The 26,992-nt window shown below is 45.3% G+C and overlaps 1 protein-coding gene across 4 annotated transcripts in view; it reads right to left on the bottom strand.

Annotated features, from left to right (window-relative positions):
• LOC106578470 (rho guanine nucleotide exchange factor 4) overlaps window positions 1–26,992 on the bottom strand; it is a 161,042-nt gene that overhangs the window by 122,590 nt on the left and 11,460 nt on the right. The window contains exon 1 of one of the 4 annotated variants that reach the window (XM_082965624.1): window positions 25,921–26,056. The exons of 2 other annotated variants lie outside the window; for them this stretch is intronic. In XM_082965624.1, the coding sequence (XP_082821750.1) occupies window positions 25,921–25,929 (9 nt within the window). In that variant the 5' untranslated portion in view covers window positions 25,930–26,056. Of the gene's footprint in view, window positions 1–3,688; window positions 3,948–25,920; window positions 26,057–26,992 lie in introns of those variants that run through there. One more of the 4 variants, XM_014157292.3, reaches the window with a different exon arrangement.

The raw sequence follows: 26,992 nt of genomic DNA, 5'->3' as shown, positions 1-26,992 counted from the left end.
GATGAGGGCAGAACTAGTAGCAGCAGCAGTATTAGTAGCAGTATGGATGAGGGCAGAACTAGTAGCAGCAGCAGTATTAGTAGCAGTATGGATGAGGACAGAGCTGGTAGCAGCAGCAGTATTAGTAGCAGTATGGATGAGGGCAGAACTAGTAGCAGCAGCAGTATTAGTAGCAGTATGGATGAGGACAGAACTAGTAGCATCAGCAGTATTAGTAGCAGTATGGATGAGGGCAGAACTAGTAGCAGCTGCATTATTAGTAGCAATATGGATGAGGACAGAACTAGTAGCATCAGCAGTATTAGTAGCAGTATGGATGAGGACAGAGCTGGTAGCAGCAGCAGTATTAGTAGCAGTATGGATGAGGACAGAACTGGTAGCAGCAGCAGTATTAGTAGCAGTATGGATGAGGACAGAGCTGGTAGCAGCAGCAGTATTAGTAGCAGTATGGATGAGGACAGAGCTGGTAGCAGCAGCAGTATTAGTAGCAGTATGGATGAGGACAGAGCTGGTAGCAGCAGCAGTATTAGTAGCAGTATGGATGAGGACAGAGCTGGTAGCAGCAGCAGTATTAGTAGCAGTATGGTGATATAGAGATAGATAGACATAGAGCGATAGAGAGGACCCAGTCAGAGGGTGGGATCACACACTGGAATCCAACTCTGAGGTCCACTTACATACCTCTGGACTGAATCACTACTAAAACACGTGTTTCTACTGTACTGTGTAGGCCAGGCCTCCTCTATACGAACAGCCAGGATATTTGGAGGACGATATCTTTGCTTACCTCTTAGATTGATTTACTTTACCGTAAATAACACTGCTTGTGTCTTGAGATCATATTGTGGTCAACTCCCAGGGTATTTGTCAAGTTTTCACCAATGGTACTAGAATATTCAACATCAACGAGACATCAGTATGGGTTACGGGTGTGAACGTTTAAATGAGATTGGGATCCTTAACATTAAGAAAAAAACCTAAACATATTGTTTTCCGTGTTGTAGCCCAACTGGCTACAACACGGAAGAACTTTAGGCTACTTTGGTGAATTTGTGAGTCATGCGAGACACGACATTGCGAGATTCAGATTACCAAGACATGCGCTCCACAGTTCTATTCCAATAGTATGCAACTGCAGCCCGCAGAAAAAAAGTGTGCTGTTTTAAGAGATTGATTAGTGATTGTCAAGGATGCACAGAAATTCCAAAATACAGTTTTTAGTTCAGATTCTTTATTTGCAATATGTAATCTATAGGCAAAGAGAGAGTCATCAGCTGTTTATTCGATTGTGGGGTTTGAATAGTGTGAGAAGTCACCAACATATTTGGTGAGAATCAAAATCTATTCTAGCTCTTAAAGGGCCAGTAGCCTACATTGTGTGTACAATTTTCAATTACAACATTATATAATCTACAGTTCTACAGTCTTTATTCTGCTATTTATTCTGTTACCAATAATATTTACATGTTAAAAGTATCTTCTGTTTACAAGTATTATCTCTCATCTTTTAATTAAACGCAATCTATTAGCTTTCAAAATGTAAGTAGGTATATCTAGCTGTCTGACAACACATTCTGATTGAACGGCTTGTCCTGTACTTGTAAAAAGTCACAGTGCATTGAGTAAATGTTGGAAAAAATATCTTGGTTCCCTTCTAAATATAGCAATGTGAATGCAAAGAGGACTCGGACCACAAAATCAGTTACATGAACTGGCAAAAGAGCTGATTTCTCATTCAAAGGCAAGGGCAGTGTGAATACAAAGAGAACAAAGTTCTTTAGCTTTTTTTTTACCCCAGAGTTCACTTTAAAGAGGACTATATGTGAAAACACCCTGACTCCGTCTGCCTGACCTGCCTATACTGTGCCCCTCCCCTCTCTCTCCATCCCTCGCTAGCTTGCTATGAAAAACGCAAGTGTTTGTGTTCTCGGAAGTATGGCAGCTAATCAGTCTCCTCATTCCAAAAATACTGAATCTCAGGAATTCTTTTGGAGTCGACTTTCCACCACTAAATCATTGTCGTTAACAGTTGGAAAAATGGAAAAATGGCAGAGAAAGGCAAGCGACAGAAGCCAAATCCTGTATGGCAATACTTTAAAAAGTTAAATGAGAAGAAAATGCAAACTTTGTGAGGTGGAATTGAGGTACAGTAATGGGAGTACATGTGCCATGCTTCATCATCTGAAAGGGATGCACTGTGAGACCCAAGCCATTGCTGGCAGCAGTGCAGCTGCATTGTGAATTCACATGAAACTTAATACATTTTTCTTATAATTTTAACAGAACCTCCCCCCCAACCCCCTAAAAATAGTTTTAACGTTAAGAAATGAGTTCCATTTGTCACATCCCTATAGTATGGCTGGTGTTCTCCAGTCTGTCACCACTAAGGAATGTGAGGGATTGGATATGAGTGTTTTTTGCAACACAATTACATTGACATGGTTAGTCATTTAGCCAACTGAGCCACACGGGACTATGATGATCAAAATAAGCCCCCCACGCCACTCAACCAATTAGATAAACTTCAAATTCCTGCTTCCTGTTTCCTGCATAAGGACCTGCCCCTGACATTTGATTGGCTGGTTGCCATGGCAACAGGTGCATCCCAGGCACAGAGAGCTAAATCCCATAATGATCTAAACAACAGACCAGTTCAGTGTCTCCATGGAGGAGATAGAACAGGACAAGTGTTTTAATCAGCAACAGGTGAAACCAGCCAGCCTCAAAGCCTCCTGGTAAAGCTGATAATACCCTGGTCTTTACCTGCTGTGGACTCCTCTTCCTGACTCTACCGCCAGCCTCATGCTGAGGCTTGAGCTACTGGGGGAACATCAGGCTCTCTCTCTCTCTCTCTCTCTCTCTCTCTCTCTCTCTCTCTTTCTCTCTCTCTTTTGCTCTCTCTCTCCTTTCTTTCTCTCTCTCTTTTCCTGTGCTTTTTTTCACTCCTGAATAAAGCAGGACGCCCCATTGTTTGTGTGTGTGTGTGTGTGTGTGTGTGTGTGTGTGTGTGTGTGTGTGTGTGTGTGTGTGTGTGTGTGTGTGTGTGTGTGTGTGTGTGTGTGTGTGTGTGTGTGTGAGAATCGGGACAGGTTCCAACAGGCATCATGGTCCAGGTCCAACCATCCATCAACATCTGAGCAGTTTGATTACAGAAACATTTTTTGAAACCTAGAAGAACTATGGAGCACTAACACGAAGAGATTTACAAAGCAAACCCAGGTGCTCATTTCAATCTGAATGGCAGACAAAAACTGCCCTCACATGACTATCAATAAGACATTTTTCACACAGAAGAGGCAAGTTTACAATGCTGGGAAACGAGCATACAGTATGGTTCAATCTTGGCAATGACCCTGTCACCTGACACTCCAAACAACCAAACACAATAACAGGACAACTGACATCTTGTTCTGGCTTACTGATGGTTAACAGCAGAGGTAGGAGTTTCTGTCTGCCGTTGAGTTCTGCATGAGAGAGAACCACCTCATGACAACAAACGTGAAATTAGCACTCAGTAAATCTAGCTAGTCCACTCCCTCTCTCTCCCAGTGTGGGAACAAACTAAGAGACAAAAACAAAAGTTCCTGTAAGAGAAAGAAACCAGGAATAGAGAGAGAGTGAGAAAGAGAAGGAAAACAGTACTCCCTTTACCTCAGAGAGTCAAAGAAAGAAATCGAAGATCCCTTACCTCGAAGAAAGAGCGGAGGAAGTACATAACACTCAGCATTTTGAGAGTGTGCTGGTGGAGGAGAGAGAGCCTTCGTCTCTCCCCCTCTCTCTTCCTCTACTCTCCCCCTCTTATTCCTCTACTCCCAGGCCATGCTCCGGCGCAGGGTTGGTAGTCCTGGTAGCTCTCCTAGTCTCATGCTCACTCAACCTGTTGCTATTTTAAATAGACTTAGAGCCGGACAGGGAGGGAGTGGAGAGAGGGAGAGAGAGAAAAAAGACAGGGAACGAGGGAAGAAGGGAGGGAAGGAAGGAGCCATGCCAGAAGCTTATGCTGCTAAGGAGTTGCATAACAATGAGAGCTTATCACCACAGGGCAACATAGGAGGCCTTGTGCCTGCAATAAGCAATAAGCAGCACAGCCTCCAGTCTAGTTATACATTCTAGTGTTACTCTGGAAGTGTTTAACATAGGAGTTATTGTGCCGCAATAAGCAAGCAGCCTGTAGTCCACACTCTAATGTCCACACTTTAGTGTTACTTACAAGTGTTTAAGAGAGAACTGCATACCTCCCCCACATTCACTAAATGTTTCTGCACATGGCTCGTACACCCCAAAGAGAGAGAGAGAGAGCGAGATCGTTTCAGGCAAGCCGTTTTGAAGTATTCTCTGAGAGCCCACAAAAGTGGTGTTCCAAGTGGTTTACACTAGAGGAGGAGCTCACCACATGAAGGATCTATAGTAACTCTTAAGAGTTCTAGGAGGTCTGGTTCTGGTTCTAACACAGGTGTCATGAACAGCTTCAGCAACAGATCCAGCTGTACAAATGAACAGCAAAGGTGTACAGTGTCACTACTGGTACTGTAAATCAACAGAATAATGATATCTTTAACATTACTCAGAGCTTTATCAACCACATGCAACTCCTCCACTTTCTCAGCATGATTAAGGCAGACAAAGTTAGTCAGAAGACTATTTGAACAGATTTTATTTACACATCTAACATGTCATCTTTACGCAGTCCCAGCTGTGGCGATCCATGCACTCTGGACAGGGATAGGGGATACCAGACATAGTGCAGAGACTGGCCATGTAAACACTGTATATCAAACAGAAAGGAACGGAACAGGCACGTGCGGAACGGAACGGAACGAGCCAAAACAGCACTGGGGGAATGCTGTTATTAAGAGGAGTGAGACAGGGGAGTGATACAAACTTTGGAGAATCTTTCTAACTTGAAAGATGCATTTTCAGGTATTTGTGTGTTATAAAGGGTCATGCTGAAGGTATACTTTGGGACTGTGGTGAAGAGCAAATCTAAACGCTGGCTTTGATTTTCATGAAATGGTGCTCATTTCATACATTGACAGACTTCTCATACGGTCCCTACATTGGCATATTGCTTTCCTTTGTTCTCAATGCAACCAGACCTGTAAGATAATACCTGTGTTGTCGTGGCTAATCTCAATGCTCGCAAAAATGACAGAACATAGATACACATCGCCCTCTGCTGTGTCAACATATGTCATTACACCATGTCAATTCATCCTCATTCTCCCATCCTCCCTCCCTCCCTCACTCTCTGTCTCTCTCTTTCTCACGCCCTCACTCCCTCCCTACCACCCACCATCTCTCCCTCCCTCCCTACCACCCACCATCTCTCCCTCCCTCCCTACCACCCTCCCTCCCACCCACCATCTCTCCCTCCCTCCCTACCACCCACCATCTCTCCCTCCCTACCACCCACCATCTCTCCCTCCCTACCACCCACCATCTCCCCTCCCTCCCACCCACCATCTCTCCCTCCCTCCCTCCCTCCCACCCACCATCTCTCCCTCCCTCCCTCCCTCCCTCCCTCCCTCCCTCCCTCCCTCCCTCCCACCCACCATCTCTCTCTCCCTCCCTACCTCCCACCCACCATCTCTGCCTCCGTCCCTCCCTCTCACCCACCATCTCTCCCTCCCTCCCTCCCTCCCTCCCTCCCTCCCACCATCTCTCCCTCCCTCCCTCCCACCCACCATCTCTCCCTCCCTCCCTCTCACCCACCATCTCTCCCTCCCTCCCTCTCACCCACCATCTCTCCCTCCCTACCTCTCACCCACCATCTCTCCCTCCCTCCCTCCCACCCACCATCTCCCCCTCCCTCCCTCCCTCTCACCCATCATCTCTCCCTCCCTCCCTCCCTCCCACCCACCATCCCTCCCTCCCTCCCCCCTCCACACCTCATGCGTCTCTGCACACTCTGAATTGAACCTATCATCCGTGTCAAATAAAAGCATATTTAATGGGTTCTGCAGCCGTGCTGCTCTGTGTTTCAGATAGAGCTGAGAGCCAGCAGTAACAGAAGAGAACAGTACATATCCTCCCGGAGCTGGAGCTGTAGGCCATGATGACTCAGCCTTTTCTCTCAGGCAACTCTGGCTCTGGCCTGCTCCTCTTCCCAGAAGGACTGAAATAAAATGGATATGTGCTGGCTACAGCGCTTAGAACTGAGGGAATGGCTGAGCCTTTTTCTAAACTGCTGTGGATTGTATCATCTGACCAATTGACTGATCTGGATGGATGGATCATACCTCCATGATAACACATCAGAAGAAGTACAAATAACAGGAAGTGATTCTCATTGGTTGGTGGAACAGTTTTCCTGTTATTGTGAAATATAAAAGGTCACACTGTGTCATGACTGTAACCGATCCCAGGTTGGGACAAGAACACCATATGGCCATAGGGACCAAGTTCTTAATGTGGTCACTTCACTTGACCACACAGAATGGGACCAACCAGCAAACCAAAATTTGTTGTGTGAATGTTCCAGAACATTCATTAGGTTACCTCAGGTTTGTTATTACATTACCTGGAAACCTAATAAGAATATTGGAGGAATGTTCTGTGTGGTGGTTGTAACAGATGTTGTGCACACAAAAAAACATGTATCTGAAAAGAAATAAGCTTCTTTTATCAAAAACATTATTTGAATGTTTTTGGGATGTAATCATCCTAATGTAAGATAAAACCCTAATTAGTCATTGCATTTTTATTTTATTATTGCCCCATTAGCTACAGCTAAAGCTGAAGCTACTCTTCCTGGGGTCCACTTTAAACACAAAACATGATATAATAATTATCATTAATATACAATTACAGTTGAAGGACAGAACTAAATCAAATTGAAGATTACTGTAATGTGCCTTTTACTGAGGAGTGGCTCTATGGACAGTTCATTCGACTTCATGGCTTGGAGACAACACTACATAAAGAGAGATCTAAGACAACAACATAGCAAAGCAGCAACACATGACAACACAGCATGCTAGCAACACAACATGACAACAACATGGTAGCAACACAACATGGCAGCAGAACAAAACATGGTACAAACATTATTAGGCACAGACAACAGCACAAAGGGCAAGAAGGTAGAGACAACAATACATCACACAAAGCAGCCACAACTGCAAGTAAGAGTTATGTGTAGATTGATGAGAAAACAAATTATGTCATCAATTTTAGAATAAGGCTCTAACGTAATAAAATGAGGAAAAAGTCAAGGGGTCTGAATACTTTCCGGATGCATTGTACTTCCTAAAATGAATAAAATCTCCTTGATATGGAGTTTCCTCCGATTGTCTTATGAAGCTTCCTTCGGTTCTCTTATGGAGTTTCCTCCGATTGTCTTATGGAGCTTCCTTCGGTTCTCTAATGGAGTTTCCTCCAGTTCTCTAATGGAGTTTCCTCCAGTTCTCTAATGGAGTTTCCTCAGGTTCTCTAATGGAGTTTCCTCCAGTTCTCTAATGGAGTTCACTCAGGTTCTCTAATGGAGTTTCCTCCAGTTCTCTAATGGAGTTCACTCAGGTTCTCTAATGGAGTTTCCTCCAGTTCTCTAATGGAGTTTCCTCCAGTTCTCTTATGGAGTTTCCTCCAGTTCTCTTATGGAGTTTCCACCAGTTCTCTTATGGAGTTTCCTCTGGTTTTCATAAACTTGTTTTGCATTTCAATGTTCATTCCCCGCATCACACTCACACCCAGCAGCATCCACCAGTCACACACAAAATAAGAATACATTTTCATACACTTCAATAAAACTTTGCTAACCTCAGTAAGCTGACCAGACTATCATTTCATATGGAACAGTACGTCCTTACTCTACTGAGGCTTTGCTTACAACTGCTTTCTCTGAGCAGTTCCTGATATCCTTATGCCAAGGGTACATCTTATCTTTAACTTTAACCCAAACACCAGATGTGCTCGGAGGGAGATGCTACAGCTATTTAGGTCAGAGAACTTAATGGGAATGTTAACTAATGTCCTGGGAATGTTCCTGGTTTGCTGGGTAGTCAGTCAGAGGCAGAAACAAACCACACAAACTGCGTATAGATAGACTTCAGTAAGGCCCCAAGCATTACTGTACTTAGCTTGGGTCAGGACATTTCCCTGACGATGTGACCAGTCCAGGGAAATTCTGGGTCCTTGTTATAAGCTTATAACTTTACTTCAAAATCTCCTTAAGCCTACAGAAATTATTAGGAATAAAAACCTAAAATAACTAGAGAAAACACCTGAGGCATGTATTCACATCAAACCAATCCGATCTAACAATACATCTGTACAGTTTACCCATTAACTATGCAGACAACAGCTGTAAATGTTGACTGATATCAGAAAAATCCCCCCAAATTCCCCTTGGCTCTGCATGGCATGTTTACTGGTTTAATAGCAGTTGTTGAACAGTTTTACGCATTGAATCATCAGTGGTCCATTTATAGATGGGATGACACCAAGGCTGTGTGTGTGTGTGTGTTTGTGTGTTTAACAGGGGGCTTCCAGTCTATTCTGAGAGCAGAGCATATGAGCAGAGCATATGGGGTCCAGTTAGCAATATGTCCATCTACACAGGATCCACTCCACTATCCTACAGAGACATCCATGTATGTCCCTGTCCACCCTTCAGCGATCAACCAGTCCACAGAGTGACACATCCTTAGGTTAGTTAGGCCAATGCCAGCAGCTGCCTCTGTCTGTGGTCCCTATATAACCTCTATAACCTCACAGAGGAGAGACATGCTTGCCATCCCAAATGGCACCCTATTCCCTATATAGTGCACTACTTTTGACCAGGGCCCCATTGGCCATATTAATATGATCATCAAAAACAACCTTCTGTTTATTAGAACAGGTTGACGTGTTAATGTCCTCTCATCAGAGCCGACCTATCAATTCATTTATAAACTGGGTGGTTCGAGCCCTGAATGCTGATTGACTGACAGCCGTGGTATACCACGGGTATGACAGAAAATGTATTTTTACTGCTCTAATTCCGTTGGTAACACGTTTATAATAGCAATAAGGCACCTCGGGAGTTTGTGCTATATGGCCAATATACCACGTCTAAGGGCTGTATATAAGCACTCCCTGTTGCGTCGTGCCTAAGAACAGCCAATAGCAGTGGAGTATTGGCCATATACCACACCCCCTTGGGCCTTATTGCTTAAGGGAAAGTGGTTCGAAACAGGCCTGGCTATTGTGTGTCTGCTATACAGGTTTACAGGTTTGCCTTGGGTACCCGGACAACAAAAGAGAGACTCTGGGTTAGATGCCATGGCCAGGGCCAGCCTCTATTCTACTGATGGCAGTGACTCTGATGTGACTGGTTGGTACAGCACTGGCAGGTTCAGACAACATTTTTTTCTGCATTTGGCTTTTGTTTAGTTTTCTGTGGGAAAGCGGGAGAAGAAAAGAAGAAGAGAAGGAGAGAAGAAGAGAAAAGGAGAATGAGATGGGGAACAGGAATGCTTGTGAGAAGGAATGTTGATTGGTTGAATTAATACCAGAGAAGAACGTATGGCAGAGGCCTCTGCTTCAGAGTGAGGACAAGGAGAGAGAGAGAGAGAGAGAGAGAGAGAGAGAGCGAGAGAGAGAGAGAGAGAGAGAGAGAGAGAGAGAGAGAGAGGGTGAATTCCCGAAATGTAATGTGAAAGCCGAAGCCCAATAGCCTGGTCCTAGAGCCATTATTGCATGGAACTTCCTTCCATCTCATATTGCTCAAATGAACTGCAGACCTGGTTTAAAAAAACAACATCACGACACAATGCCTGTCCTCTATTTGCCCCAGATATTTTGTGTGTATTATTGATATGTAGGCTACGTAGTTCTGTCCTCGAGCTGTTCTAGTCTATTAATGTTCTGTATTATGTCATGTTGTATGTTTTGTGTGGACCCCAGGATGAGTAGCTGCTGCTTTCGCAACAGCTAATGGGGATCCTAATAAAACAACAAAGATACCAAGTTTGGTGTTTGGCAAGACAGCACAAACATATATGAGACCAGGCTAGGGAAACCCAAATCACACAGCTAAACAGAGAGCATGGCCTTACAGGTGGCTAACTGCTGTAGCTAGCAGTGACATTCTCAACTGTATCATCAACTCACCACAGACAACAACAACATACCTAAGTGTGAGGGAATACCCTACATCACTATGAAGTTCGGTCTTACAATGAGTTGTTCCCTTTCCTCTAAAAGGATTTACATTCATTCCAGAGATTTGAACCACATAAGAAAACACTTCAGCTGCTGTGTTCTCAGTGCGTCCAGTCAGTCAGCGCCTCTCCTCTCGCTCCCTCCACTCCCCTCGGTTCCAGTCCCTTCCCAGGGACAGTACAATGCCTCTGGGTTATTATGGAAGCCCAGTGCCTTGGCTTGGGACCAGCACTGTCATGAGTGGCTAGGTCCTTCGCTTTTACTGTAATGTCCCATTTTTTCTATATTCTGTCCTCCCCACTACTTTCCTCTCCCCTTTTCTTATTCTTTCCCCATCTCACCTCCCACTCTCCTCTCCTGCTCTCCTTTCCTTTATACTCTCCTCAATTCCTCAAGGCCAGGGTGTGTGTGGCCTCATCTGCTCATTCTCAGAGCATTGTGGTTGCCCTTGAGTGTGTCCGAGTTCCCCTCTCCTCTGAACAGGCTCAGCCAGATGACAGCTCCTGTGGTGACTAGTGTGTGTGGTGACAGGTGACTTGCCAGTGAGTGTGTGGGGTATTGCAGGCCGACTAGTGACTGTGAGTGAGTGGGCTTAGTGGAGCGGGGTTGGTTCGGGGTCCTCACTGTGTGTCCTTACATGCACCAACAGAGATTGTGTGCAGGGATAACCAGGCAGTAGGATGCACTTACATACTTTCACATTCTTCCTAAGAACTGTGAGTCAAAGACCAAACCAAATCAATACTTGTGGTCTGAGCCTCCAAAAATGAAAAATAAATTCAGGACTGTAGGAACACAAGCTGAGACTGGGTTTAGGGCTAGTTTATAGCCATATTATTTTACGTCGTTAAACTAATGATGTACTTAGCTGTAATGGCTGCCATCACAGTCTAGTTCTTCGAGGTGTAATACACACTCCTGTCAAGTGACACTCTTGTGAGGAACAAACACACACACACCACACATACAGACACACACACATGCACGCGCGCACCACACGCGAACGTGCACACCCGCACACACACACACACACACACACACACACACACACACACACACAGACACACACACACACACACACACACACACACACAGGCCTATCCCAGGACAATAGGGAATGTTAAGGATTATGAAGTATCAGAGCGAGTAATTCCTCTCTTTCATCCCGCAGACTGACAGATGGTTTCTCATGAGAACGTGCTTTACTGGAATACCAAGGTGTGACAGACTATTGACAGTGTTACCTACTCATGGTATGTAAAGTAGTATGATGTCCAACTGAATCTTAGATGTAGGCCTTTCTGTTTATCTCCCCTGAACACAGACACACAAAAATCACAATTGCTCAAATTCCCATTTGTGAAACAACAATCAACACTCAGTTTGTTGCCTTGCCTGCTCTCTATGGACTAATCCTGTTTTCAAATCTAGGGTTTGGCAGTTGGAACAGTTTTTTTAGGACACCAGACACCAGACAGTTAGACATCCAGCTTTACCAGTCTCTCTCTAGTAACTCTCTCTCTCTTTAGCAGCCTAACAGGAGCTGCCTTCCCAGACAAATCTACCAATAGAGAACACAAGGCTGCAGCCTGGTAATACAGCTCCAGCCTGCTCCCAGATCAGTTTGTGCTCTCTTGCCAATGAACAAAGATGTTAACAATACAGCACAAACAGATCTGGGACCAGGCTAATCCAGCTCAGCCAGTCCTGAATAGAAGCACCTGCTCTAAGTAGGCTAGCTAGCTCCCTCTCTTCCCTCATAGCCCGGAACTCAAACATAACAAGGTGTCATATAAAACACAGTACAGACAGAGGTCAAAGTTTAAACCCCTGGTACAAAGACTGGAGCCCTTAAACAGATGATGTCATCGTTTCAGCACTACTGGGTAATGTAGCCGTGAGGCCGCTAACTTGCTGAAAGGCTGTTTGCTGCAGCTCTCTCTTTCATGGCCTTGAGGGCCACTGTCAATGAAAGGGACACCATGGACTGTTCTAGAAGCTGTTCGACTGCCACTCCTACTCATGCAGGATAGAAACCTTGCACGTAACACACAACACACGCAACAATGTATTGTTATGCTAATGTTACATACTAAGCACACGTGACAGACAGGCCCCTGGAGGACCACGGAGCTTGACTAGCTGTTAGCTGTCTCTTATAAGCCATCAAAGCAGAATGATTAAGTGTGGACTTAGATGGTCATGTGATGTGTGTGTGGAAGGCCAAAGCCAGGACTCCATCTGTGTGTTGCTCTCTCGTGAGAAACGAGACCTGCTCGGACCTCAGAGTGGGAGAAAACCACTCCATAACCCTCCACCTTCATCCTTCCCCCTCAGTGATAAACAAAGCCATGGACTGTTCTCTCTCTATTGAGGAGAGGAGCCTATTCAGTCCTCAATGGAAGAGTGTAAAGGACAGGAGAGGAGAGGAGAGGAGAGGAGAGGAGAGGAGAGGAGAGGAGAGGAGAGGAGAGGAGAGGAGAGGAGAGGAGAGGAGAGGTGCCTCTTCAGTCCTCAATGGAGCAGAGGAAGGATGGCTTCACTCACAGAGGATGTTTTTCCTCTCCAGGTCTTGTAGCCAGTCATCAACCATTATAGACACCAGTGGTGTCTGCCAGGTCTGGATCTAGCCACAGCACACATGGCATACAGCTGAAGTTTTTCCACTATACCATTAGCTACTGATCATGGTTGATGTTAGAGGACATGGACTTATTTAGTGGACATACTTCCAAACACATATAAACACCCATGTACACAGACATACGCACACACACATACACATGGACACACGCATGTACACACATGGACACACGCATACACACACACACATATACACACACACACAGACACATGGACACACGCATGTACACACATGGACACACGCATGTACACACATGGACACACGCATACACACACACACATACACACACAGACACATGGACACACGCATGTACACACATGGACACACGCATACACACACACACATATACACACACACACATGGACACACGCATGTACACACATGGACACACGCATGTACACACATGGACACACACATACACACACAGACACATGGACACACGCATGTACACACATGGACACACGCATACACACACACATATACACACACACACAGACACACACATACACACACATGGACACATGCATACACACACACATATACACACACAGACACACACATACACACACATGGACACACGCATACACACACACATATACACACACAGACACACATACACACACATGGACACATGCATACACACACACATATACACACACAGAGACACGGATACAGACACACATATAAACACAGACACACACATACACACACACACATATATACACACATGGACACATGCATACACACACACATTTACACACACAGAGACACGGATACAGACACACATAGGCAGCATTCCTCCTCCTCCAAACACGGCGAGTTGAGTTGATGCCAAAGAGCTCCATTTTGGTCTCAACTGACCACAACACTTTCACCCATTTCTCCTCTGAATCATTCAGATGTTCATTGGCAAACTTCAGACGGGCATGTATATGTGCTTTCTTGAGCAGGGGGACCTTGTGGGCGCTGCAGGATTTCAGTCCTTCACGGCGTAGTGTGTTACCAATTGTTTTCTTGGTGACTATGGTCCCAGCTGCCTTGAGATCATTGACAAGATCCTCCCGTGAAGTTCTGGACTGATGATTCCTCACCGTTCTCATGATCATTGCAACTCCACGAGGTGAGATCTTGCATGGAGCCCCAGGCCGAGGGAGATTGACAGTTCTTTTGTGTTTCTTCTATTTGCGAATAATCGCACCAACTGTTGTCACCTTCTCACCAAGCTGCTTGGCGATGGTCTTGTAGCCCATTCCAGCCTTGTGTAGGTCTACAATCTTGTCCCTGACATCCTTGGAGAGCTTTTTGGTCTTGGCCATGGTGGAGAGTTTGGAATCTGATTGATTGATTGCTTCTGTGGACAGGTGTCTTTTATACAGGTAACAAGGTGAGATTAGGAGCACTCCCATTAAGAGTGTGCTCCTAATCTCAGCTCGTTACCTGTATAAAAGACACCTGGGAGCCAGAAATCTTTCTGATTGAGAGGGGGTCAAATACTTATTTCCCTCATTAAAATGCAAATCAATTTATAAAATTTTTGACATGCGTTTTTCTGGATTTTATGTTGTTATTCTGTCTCTCACTGTTCAAATAAACCTACCATTAAAATTATAGACTGATCATTTCTTTGTCAGTGGGCAAACGTACAAAATCAGCAGGGGATCAAATACTTTTTTCCCTCACTGTACACACACAGACACATGCATACGCACACACATATACACACACAGACACATGCATACGCACACACATATACACACACGGACACATGCATACGCACACACATATACACACACGGACACACGTGCATATGTTCATGGGCCATGTGTTGGTCCGACGCGTCGTGTTACCACCCACATGCAGCTGAAAAGTACACTAAAACTTTACACTGTGTTTATACACACTGAACAACATGTAGCTCTTTCAAATGTGGAAACATTGCTGCTTTTAGGTACAGTTAACACTTTGTTTTACAGGCCCAGAGAAGCTCCACACAGTCTGACTCCAATTAATTACAGCCAGGGAATGCTGAACCTTGTTCTGACAGATTCTTTTCTTGACTTTTCCAGAAAATACAGTCACTTTACAATCATACAAGGGAACAGAGTGAGAAGCAGCCACTCCCAAGTGATCTTGTTATGACCAAATGAAGCAAAGGTCAAAGGTGTTCAGAACCTGAAGTTCAAAACCAATGCAGCACTGTACATGCCACAAACACACACACACACACACACACACACACACACACACACACACACACACACACACACACACACACACACACACACACACACACACACACACACACACACACAGAGAGGGGCACAAGGAGTACAGGAGGAGAGAAAACAAACAACTGTATAGGGAACACAGAGAATGTTGTCTCTCTCTCTCACACTCTCTCCCTCTCTCTCTCTTTCCCTCGCTCTCTACTCATCTCCCTGAAAGGTCCCGGCCTTCAGAATCTCCACGGTAACCCATCCTAACGGGGGACATAATCATGCATCCGCTCCTTCATTTGCATCACAAATGCCTCGTCTCCCAACCTCCTAAAGACACGAGCACTCGTGCAACAAAAAAATCCCCCCACACACCCGTCCTGTCCTTCCCATCCGGTCTCCAAGCACCCACTTAACACTGGACTGTGTCTCCCTAGGGGAATATTTGATTAGCAAGACTTTCTATTCATGGGGAGGTTAGGGACGTGTCCTGGGTTTGATAAGTACAGGATCATGTTCATTAGGTCACCAAACGGAAGAGAACAGACTGAAACAGGGAGGGACTACCTGAGCTTGTCCAATAAGAAACGTTCATTTTCCTTTAGCAACATTTGTAGCTACGGTGTGCCCTAATGAATACAACCTATGTCTTCAAAGTCTTTATCCATGTACAAGCCTCATTCATAATGACACCATGTAAAGTCCTCTCTACTTGGGGTTCAGAGAGGCAGGAAGAGGAAGAGGAGGAAGTAGAGCTAGTCGACTCATTGAGACGGTTTGTTCAATGTAGCAGGAAGAGGTGCATGGTGATAGAACCAGGCAGAGTGATAATGCTGTTCTGTGTTTAATGTTGTGTCTGTGTGGTCTTCCATGGAAAGCACTGATGACTGGGAAGGTATGCTATCGGGCTGGTTGTTCCTTAGCCCTGTAGTGTTAGATGGAGAGGATCCAAAGTGGCATGACAACCCACAAACACACTGACATACATGCACACATGCACCCCCTAACACACACACACACACACACACACACACACACACACACACACACACACACACACACACACACACACACACACACACACACACACACACACACACACACACACACACACACACACACAGACACACACACACACACTTTCCCATGTACTCTGGAAGGCAGTGTTAGAAGTCAGTGGAGCACAGCGCCTTACAACGACATATAGCACCATGTCTTCCCAAGACAATGAGAATGGAGTTACATTCCTCTCTTTCACTGGACTGAAAGGACATGAGGCGTCTGAAAGAGGCCTGTCAGTCCTAAAATAGGTGTCTGTGCATTGTATAGGGTGGGGACACACTGCTGAACTGTGTCAAACAGACTCTTTCTTTTTACTCTCTCTTCGTCACACAAACACACACACACACACACACACACACAAACACACACACACACCCGTAGCTGGGGAGGTCAGAGAAACTTAATGACCAGTCACAGAAACAGACAAACCACAGGACTAGACAGAGAAACAGACAAACCACAGGACTAGACAGAGAAACAGACAAACCACAGGACTAGACAGAGAAACAGACAAACCACAGGACTAGACAGAGAAACAGACAAACCACAGGACTAGACAGAGAAACAGACAAACCACAGGACTAGACAGAGAAACAGACAAACCACAGGACTAGACAGAGAAACAGACAAACCACAGGACTAGACAGAGAAACAGACAAACCACAGGACTAGACAGAGAAACAGACAAACCACAGGACTAGACAGAGAAACAGACAAACCACAGGACTAGACAGAGAAACAGACAAACCACAGGACTAGACAGAGAAACAGACAAACCACAGGACTAGACAGAGAAACAGACAAACCACAGGACTAGACAGAGAAACAGACAAACCACAGGACTAGACAGATAAACAGACAAACCACAGGACTAGACAGAGAAACAGACAAACCACAGGACTAGACAGAGAAACAGACAAACCACAGGACTAGACAGAGAAACAGACAAACCACAGGACTAGACAGATAAACAGACAAACCACAGGACTAGACAGAGAAACAGACAAACCACAGGACTAGACAGATAAACAGACAAACCACAGGACTAGACAGAGAAACAGACAAACCACAGGACTAGACAGATAAACAGACAAACCACAGGACTAGACAGAGAAACAGACAAACCACAGGACTAGACAGAGAAACAGACAAACCACAGGACTAGACAGAGAAACAGACAAACCACAGGACTAGACAGAGAAACAGACAAACCACAGGACTAGACAGATAAACAGACAAACCACAGGACTAGACAGAGAAACAGACAAACCACAGGACTAGACAGAGAAACAGACAAACCACAGGACTAGACAGATAAACAGACAAACCACAGGACTAGACAGAGAAACAGACAAACCACAGGACTAGACAGAGAAACAGACAAACCACAGGACTAGACAGAGAAACAGACAAACCACAGGACTAGACAGATAAACAGACAAACCACAGGACTAGACAGAGAAACAGACAAACCACAGGACTAGACAGATAAACAGACAAACCACAGGACTAGACAGAGAAACAGACAAACCACAGGACTAGACAGAGAAACAGACAAACCACAGGACTAGACAGAGAAACAGACAAACCACAGGACTAGACAGAGAAACAGACAAACCACAGGACTAGACAGAGAAACAGACAAACCACAGGACTAGACAGAGAAACAGACAAACCACAGGACTAGACAGAGAAACAGACAAACCACAGGACTAGACAGATAAACAGACAAACCACAGGACTAGACAGAGAAACAGACAAACCACAGGACTAGACAGAGAAACAGACAAACCACAGGACTAGACAGAGAAACAGACAAACCACAGGACTAGACAGAGAAACAGACAAACCACAGGACTAGACAGAGAAACAGACAAACCACAGGACTAGACAGAGAAACAGACAAACCACAGGACTAGACAGAGAAACAGACAAACCACAGGACTAGACAGATAAACAGACAAACCACAGGACTAGACAGAGAAACAGACAAACCACAGGACTAGACAGAGAAACAGACAAACCACAGGACTAGACAGAGAAACAGACAAACCACAGGACTAGACAGATAAACAGACAAACCACAGGACTAGACAGAGAAACAGACAAACCACAGGACTAGACAGAGAAACAGACAAACCACAGGACTAGACAGAGAAACAGACAAACCACAGGACTAGACAGAGAAACAGACAAACCACAGGACTAGACAGAGAAACAGACAAACCACAGGACTAGACAGAGAAACAGACAAACCACAGGACTAGACAGAGAAACAGACAAACCACAGGACTAGACAGAGAAACAGACAAACCACAGGACTAGACAGAGAAACAGACAAACCACAGGACTAGACAGAGAAACAGACAAACCACAGGACTAGACAGAGAAACAGACAAACCACAGGACTAGACAGAGAAACAGACAAACCACAGGACTAGACAGAGAAACAGACAAACCACAGGACTAGACAGAGAAAAGAAAGAGGATTCACTCATAACAACCATCGTTCTGCTTCCCTCTCTCTGTATCCCTGCCTCTGCCTCTTCCTGACCTCCAGTCCTCCTTGGTAAGGAATACTTTCCAGATGAATTTTCTTTGGCTTCCTCCTCAGCCCTTGGCATGGCCACGAGCCTTCTGACTGGAACATCAAGGATGTGGAGAACCTGGAATGTTTTCCTGCCTGTCTCACTACCTCTCTACCACTCTCTATTTCACCTCAGTGCAGAGAGATGGATGGGGAAGCCCGGGTGAGGAGAGGGGAGGGCACACCCTGTTCCCATCCACCACACACTCACGCACGCACAAACACACACACACACACGGTCCACTTCCTCTACTAATCTTCAACCTTTGACAACATATTACAGTTCCAAAAGTTCCCATCCGCCTAAAAAATATATCTTGTCCTCTACTAAAAGGCTCAGTGTTAGCCAGTGTCGGCTGGGAATAGAGGGAGAAGGAGCCAGTCTCAAATGCCACCAAGCGTTTCCATGGCGAGAAGAGAATCAACCCCCTGGCTCAGCCAAAGTACCAGGTTCACTGTACTCACTTCTCTCTTCAGACTGAACTGGTTTCACTTAACTCACTGCTTTCTACCATATATAACCCCAAATAATCAAACCCCATCAAAGGGAATTGGGGCAATCAAACAACCACCATCTGTCCTGCATGCCCTGTTTCAGACAGCTGAGGTAAATCACCGGTTGGGAGGTGGATTGTGGCCTGGGGCTGTGTTTGGAGCAGCGGAAGGAGAGCTAGTTTATACAAGTCTGATATCTCATTATCTACACAGGAGATATGGACGTAGGCACGGTGGGCCTGGGTGGTCCCACTGGGGAGCTAGGCCAACCCAATCAGATTGAATTTGGATTTATGTTGATGCTCTTTATTTTTCAGTGTTCCAAACAGGACATGATTTGTCTTTTTACCTAACACGCAAACAAATAATTCATAGCAAGCAGTGCACTGGCTTAGTCAGACTGGATGAAATATAACAGGACAGATAGACTGGAATCACATTCACTCTTCCGGGATGTTTTGTATGGTTTTTTTGCCCACCTAAATTTCTGCAGGCCCACCCACCGCCGAGTTGCTGGCTACGCCAGAGACGGGAGATGTTTTAAATGGGCTAGCTAGATTCTAATAATGCCTGTTGGATGTCTAGTTGCAGCTTCCGTCTATTTGCCTCCCTAGATAGAATCTGTGAGAACAAGACCATGGGAAGAGGCAGCCCACTGGTCAAAAACTGGTTGAATTGAAGTTGTTTCCCCATCACTTCCATGGAAAAGCGAGAGATTTATTGTCAGTTAGGAGTTAACTGTAGAAAATAACTCTACACTCTGGTACTTCCTGGTCAGGCCCCATTAACATACAATCATACAGCCATACACAGGCCTGAAATAGCACAGAGGCAAAATAAAACAAAGGGTAGTGAAGGCAGCCCAGTGACTGTAGGGTTAGTGTGGTCACAGTCTACCCTAACCTCTGACCCCTGAGGGACGGTTTAATTGAAGCTGTAGAGGCATGGTAGAGAACAGGTCTGCTATTAGTGGTTCAGTATAGGGTAGAGGGAGGAAGCAGAGGAGACCAGACCATTGCTACTGTTATGTAGGCTCACACTGACCTGTGGGAACCAGTTAGTCTGTGTGACTGTACAAACACGTACGCACGCACGCACGCACGCACGCGCACGCACACACACACACACACACACACACACACAGCACATATGCGTGCAGATACACACACAAACACACGCTATCCAACAGACATAGGCGAGGATGGGTATCTCCCTCCGTTCCTCTGTTTAATCCATTAGTTTAAAAGCAACCCAGTCTCTTAACACAAGGGGTGACTAGCAGGTCATTTAGCTTAGCTAACAACCAAGTCACTTAAATGCAAGGAATACTCCAGTCAGCAGCCTTTCTGTCACAACTCAGTCGTGAGGGCTACTGTGTAAGTATGTAGGTAAGTATGCGGCTATGTGTGGCCAGGTACATGTTTTGGGTAGGGTAGGGCCTTGGCTCTGTCTGTGTGTGTCTCCTATTCCTGCAGAGTTACTGTCATTCCCATGCTAGAGCCATGACACCACTGCCTTCAGGCCTGTAGGTTGAGAGGTCACACTGTGGGAGATGAACCCCACACAGGACAGCAGTCATCCATACAACAGGCTGTCTACTGGGCCTCCACATCTTAACCCAGACCCTTCTGAATTACCAAGCAACGCAATACAAAGCCATCTGACCTGACATTGCTTTACGGAACACTACAGCCCTCCCTACGGACACAACGTTGACGGACATTGTGTGTGTAAAGTTGAAGTCGGAAGTTTACATACACTTATGTTGAGTCAAAACTCGGATTTCAACCATTCCACAAATTTCTTGTTAACAAACTATAGTTTTGGCAAGTTGGTTAGGACATCTACTTTGTGCATGACACAAGTAATATTTCCAACAATTGTTTACAGACAGATTATTTCACTGTGTGTGTATTATTTCACTTATAATTCACTGTATCATAATTCCAGTGGGTCAGAAGTTTACATACATACATACATACATACATACATACATACATACATACATACATACATACATACATACATACATACATACATAACATCAAGGCGCTAACATCAAGGCGGTGACCCGATCCTGTAGGTTCATGCTCTACAACATTCGCAGAGTACGACCCTGCCTCACACAGGAAGCGGCGCAGGTCCTAATCCAGGCACTGTCATCTCCCGTCTGGATTACTGCAACTCGCTGTTGGCGGGGCTCCCTGCCTTTGCCATTAAACCCCTACAACTCATCCAGAACGCTGCAGCCCGTCTGGTGTTCAACCTTCCCAAGTTCTCTCATGTCACCCCGCTCCTCTGCACACTCCACTGGCTTCCAGTTGAAGCTCGCATCTGCTACAAGACCATGGTGCTTGCCTATGGAGCTGTGAGGGGAACGGCACCTCCATACCTTCAGGCTCTGATCAGGCCCTACACCCAAACAAGGGCACTGCGTTCATCCACCTCTGGCCTGATCGCCTCCCTACCTCTGAGGAAGCACAGTTCCCGCTCAGCCCAGTCAAAACTGTTCGCTGCTCTGGCACCCCAATGGTGGAACAAGCTCCCTCACGACGCCAGGACAGCGGAGTCAATCACCACCTTCCGGAGACACCTGAAACCCCACATCTTTAAGGAATACCTAGGATAGGATAAAGTAATCCTTCTAACCCCCCCCCCCCCCCCCAAAAAAAATATATAGATGTACTATTGTAAAGTGGTTGTTCCACTGGATATCATAAGGTGAATGCACCAATTTGTAAGTCGCTCTGGATAAGAGCGTCTGCTAAATGACGTAAATGTAATGTAAATGTACATACATACATACATACATACATACATACATGCATACATACATACATACATTCATACATACATACAAGTTGACCGTGCCTTTAAACAGCTTGGAAAATTCCAGAAAATTATGTTATGGCTTTAGAAGCTTCTGATAGGCTAATTGACATCATTTGAGTCAATTGGAGGTGTACCTGTGGATATATTTCAAGGCCTACCTTCAAACTTAGTGCCTCTTTACTTGACATCATGGGAAAATCAAAATAAATCAGCCAAGATTTCAGAAAATAAATTGTAGACCTCCACAAGTCTGGTTCATCCTTGGGAGCAATTTCCAAACGCCTGAAGGTACCAAATTCATCTGTACAAACAATAGTACGCAAGTATAAACACCATGGGACCACGCAGCCGTCACACCGCTCAGGAAGGAGACGCGTTCTGTCTCCTAGAGATGAACGTAATTTGGTGCGAAAAGTGCAAATCAATCCCAGAACAACAGCAAAGGACCTGGTGAAGATGCTGGAGGAAACAGGTACATAAAGTATCTATAGCCACAGTAAAACAAGTCCTATATCGACATAACCTGAAAGGCCGCTCAGCAAGGAAAAAGCCACTGCTCCAAAACCACCATAAAAAAGCAGACTACAGTTTGCAACTGCACATGGGGACAAAGATCGTACTTTTTGGAGAAATGTCCTCTGGTCTGATGAAACAAAAATAGAACTGTTTGGCCATAATGACCATTGTTATGTTTGGAGGAAAAAGGGGGAGACTTGCAAGCCGAAGAACACCATCCCAACCGTGAAGCACGGGGGTGGCAGCATCATGTTGTGGGGCTGCTTTGCTGCAGGAGGGACTAGTGTACTTCATAAAATAGATGGCATCACGGGGAAGGAAAATTATGTGGATATATTGAAGCAACATCTCAAGACATCAGTCAGGCAGTTAAAACTTGGTCACAAATGACAATGACCCCAAGCATACTTCCAAAGTTGTGGCAAAATGGCTTAAGGACAACAAAGTCAAGGTATTGGAGTGGCCATCACAAAGCCCTGACCTCAATCCTATAGAACATTTGTGGGCAGAACTGAAAAAGCGTGTGTGAGCAAGGAGGCCTACAAACCTGACTCAGTTACAAGCTCTGTCAGGAGGAATGGGACAAAATTCACCAAACTTATTGTGGGAAGCTTGTGGAAGGCTACCCGAAACGTTTGACCCAAGTTAAACAATTTAAAGGCAATGCTACCAAATACTAATTGAGTGTATGTAAACTTCTGAACCACTGGGAATGTGATGAAAGAAATAAAAGCTGAAATAAATAATTATTTCTTCTATTATTCTGACATTTCACATTCTTAAAATAAAGTGGTGATCCTACCTGACCTAAGACAGGACATTTTTACTAGGATTAAATGTCAGGAATTGTGAAAAACTGAGTTTAAATGTACGTGGCTAAGTTGTATGTAAACTTCCGACTTCAACTGTGTGTGTGTGTGTGTGTGTGTGTGTGTGTGTGTGTGTGTGTGTGTGTGTGTGTGTGTGTTTCATGCAGTGATGTCACTGGTCTGCTTTGAGCCTTGTCACCTTTGACCTCCGCCCTCCTAAACCTGACATCTGACCCCTAACCCTGACCAACTACACAGAGAGAAATGCATGTATATTGTAAAGTCTTTTATCTGTAATGTATTTTTTGTTATGTGTCAGTAGCTGTTGCCATCGGCTTCGTCTAATGGGGATCGTCTAATGGGGATCCTAATAAATCAAATCAAAACAGACAGGAAATGGAAAGTTGAGTACATTCAGACGTTGGGAACCAGAGTGGCCCAATTTCCATGCATAGTGGGTTCATGAGCACATGCTATCCAACCTGAAAGCCCATAGGTGGAGAGGGAGGGTCTCTGCATTATTAGACACCCCAGGTAACCTACTCCACAGCTTGGCCTGGGATAGATGTAAACCCGGACCCTCTCCTTCACCCCTGGTGCCTCCCTCCCTCCCTGTTGACAGCTCAACAGTGCTGGGCTGACCGGTAGCGGACCCCAGTAACCGGTGGGGTGATGTCATATTTGGCCAGGCCGTCCCTGACCGTGCCAGCTCCATGAGGCCGCTGTCCGCGCCAGTGACCACACACTAAGGGGATTGACCACTGGACCACACCATCACATGGGAGGTGTGTGTGTGTGTATGTTAGAGCAGCACAATTAATAAAATTCACATCGAAATCATGTACAATATACATATATCAAGAGATCTCCATATAGCAATATTTTGAAACGTCACTTGGCCTCATGTCACATCAGTTTTTATAGTAGAATGACACTTTGTCTGTCTGTCTGTCTGTCTGTCTGTCTGTCTGTCTCTCTCTCTCTCTCTCTCTCTCTCTCTCTCTCTCTCTCTCTCTCTCTACATACACACCAAGCCCCGCCCCCTGTCACTCAAGCAGCCGCAGTTCCTCCTCCTCTGTGTTAGAGTCACTAAACGTTTGCATGCTGTTCTGTTTGGTCCAATGCAGTCAACAGAACGATGCTGCTTCCCACTTTGCTTCTTAATATAAATCAATCTATTTCTATGATTCCAACCAAACACCTACAAGTTTTGATCTATATCGAACGTAAAATCACGATATTTGGTTAAAAAAAAACGCAATTAGATTTTTGCCCATATCGTGCAGCCCTAGTGTGCGTGTGTGTGTGTTGTTTGGGCAAGGAGATGAGCCAGCATTTGGCCAAAGTCCTGGAGCTCACATGGAAATATTCAATTAGCTTTGTTATTTTTTCTTGGTATCTACTTTAGTATTTGTATTCTTCGGTTCTCTATTTCACCTATGTTATTCTGTGAAGCTATTCTAAAGTAATTTAATATGACAAAATGAAGATGGATATTCTATGTGGATGAAACCAGAATTTGAACCTGGAGCTCTTGACCTTAAAGTGCAGTAATGATATGGGCAGAGCAAGACACAGCATGAATGTACACAGCTTTACTACCATCCAAACACATGAACTTCTCAACACTACATGTAGCAGACACTTATCCAGAACCATTTACAGTAGTGAGTGCATGATTTTACACCTGGCCATGATGGTGGAAAGCATGGGACACAGACTTCTGTCCAGCAGTCCTCCCATCCATTCCTTGTCTGAGCCTTCTACTACATGTGAAATTTGAACAATTCCTGGATATCTGCCCTGTGTCAACAGTATTAAAGCCTGCATGGTCAATAGACCACCCCCTTGACCCTCTTGTATGAGAGGAATGTGAGGGATTCGCCTCTGGACTGTGACTTAACGATCACAGTGTGTAAGTAAGTGTACACAGAGTTCTCATAACACCACACACACATCACACACAAAGTTTAGCATCACAGGCGAGGAGGAGAAAACATACGGACCACCTAACAACATCATCAACGCATACCATCACCCTTCACTCACACCTAACACAGGCTGGTCTCTCTCACTCAAACACAGGTGCACACACACACACACATCCACAAACACCAAGGCATCAAACCTTCCACTCACACACACACACACGTACACAGATGGATGTACACAGATGGAGGTAAACTAAATTGGTTGAGACAAACACAGTTACACATTAGTTCGTTTATAACATTTTCCACACAGAAAAGAAACCAGCAGCTGTTGATATTATTATTAACAAAGGTTTAACATCTAGATCATCATAAGAAGTAATGACTGGAGATGACGGAACCCAAAAGCCTGGCTGACTTAGTGAAGTACTCTGAGCTACGCAGCCACACACAAAGCCCATGTCACCCTGGACTGCTTTAAACCATCCCACTATGACAACACTGATCACCTGGAACTAACAAGATATTACATCACTTCAGCAGCTCCCTCTGTTCTCAGGAGAACAGGGTTCACTAACCCCCCCCCCCCCCCCAAAAAAACACTTTCCTTCTTTCCACAGCTCTAAACATTCCCTCCATTTTCCTGAGTTGAGTGAAGCCAGCTGTTCTGTGAAAGTGTTCTCACCTGAGCCATAGTAGTGCTGCTGTGACATCCTTTGACAGCCAGCAAGACACAGGGAAACGTGAGGCTAGGTGGCTACTAGCAAGGTCGCTAGGCTAGCTCTGGGATTCCAACACACCCAAGCAGAACATTAATTCCAGCAGATAGACAGACAGTCCCTCTCACTGCACGGAGGCAGTTCAAACTCACACAAACAGACGGCAACGCTACAGCCTGTGTCGTCTCCGGAGGCAGCGAGCCCAACCCCAGAGAAACACAAGAGGGAAAAAAGAGAGGGAGGGAGGGAGGGTTGGTGGTGGAGGCTAGGCTGGCCAGCAATTAAGTCTCTGAGAAAAGCAGTTTGCAGGATAGAAGAGGACCAGCTGGTTTTGTGGGTGATAGTATGTGGGTCAGTGTATGTGTGCGTGTGTCACTTCCCTTTCTCACACTGGAAGCAGACCTAGGTGAGAGACTGTTAGCGCCTGTAAGATACAGCAGCAGGTGGGTGACTCTCCAGAGACTACTAACTACTTTCCTCTTGAAGACTAAAGGGAAAGTGCAAACTCAGCCTGTCTACCAGGAAGGATGTGGAAATATCTGTCCTCATCAACCTTAACATAAAGGACGGAATAGTGGTATTGTACATTACCAAGACACATTTACACTGTTTTCTGACAGAAGACATGCAAAGACCAAGACCTGCACCTGTTTCACCAATCAGGGCCATTGAATGTAAGGGCACCTCCAGTAAACTTGCTCTCTATTAGTCAATTCAGTGTCCTTTCAAGGTTAGTTGACTCTGTAGGGGCTTGATGTGGCTGGCTGACACAGAGGGTCAGTTCTGTGCCCCTGTAAACGGCTTAGACTGTAGCAGCTAACCAAATGCAGAGCGCTCAAACTTGACCCGATTCCCTTGAGAAAAGCAGTGGGGGTACTGTTGACTGTTGGCAGTGGTAGGATTGGCCTAGCTTGGACAATGTGTCTGGGATGGACACTGATTGAAGCCCCACTATAAACCTCCCAGCAGAGTCCAGATCCCCCCCCCCCCATCCAGCCAAGAGAGAGAGAGAGAGAGAGAGAAAGAGAGAGAGAGGTG

This window comes from Salmo salar, chromosome 19 (genome assembly GCF_965601325.2).
Source record: "Salmo salar chromosome 19, fSalSal1, whole genome shotgun sequence".
In the NCBI taxonomy this organism is placed as follows: domain Eukaryota; kingdom Metazoa; phylum Chordata; class Actinopteri; order Salmoniformes; family Salmonidae; genus Salmo; species Salmo salar.
Note: the sequence above shows the minus strand (reverse complement) of the source record. Positions and strands in the feature narration are given on the sequence as shown.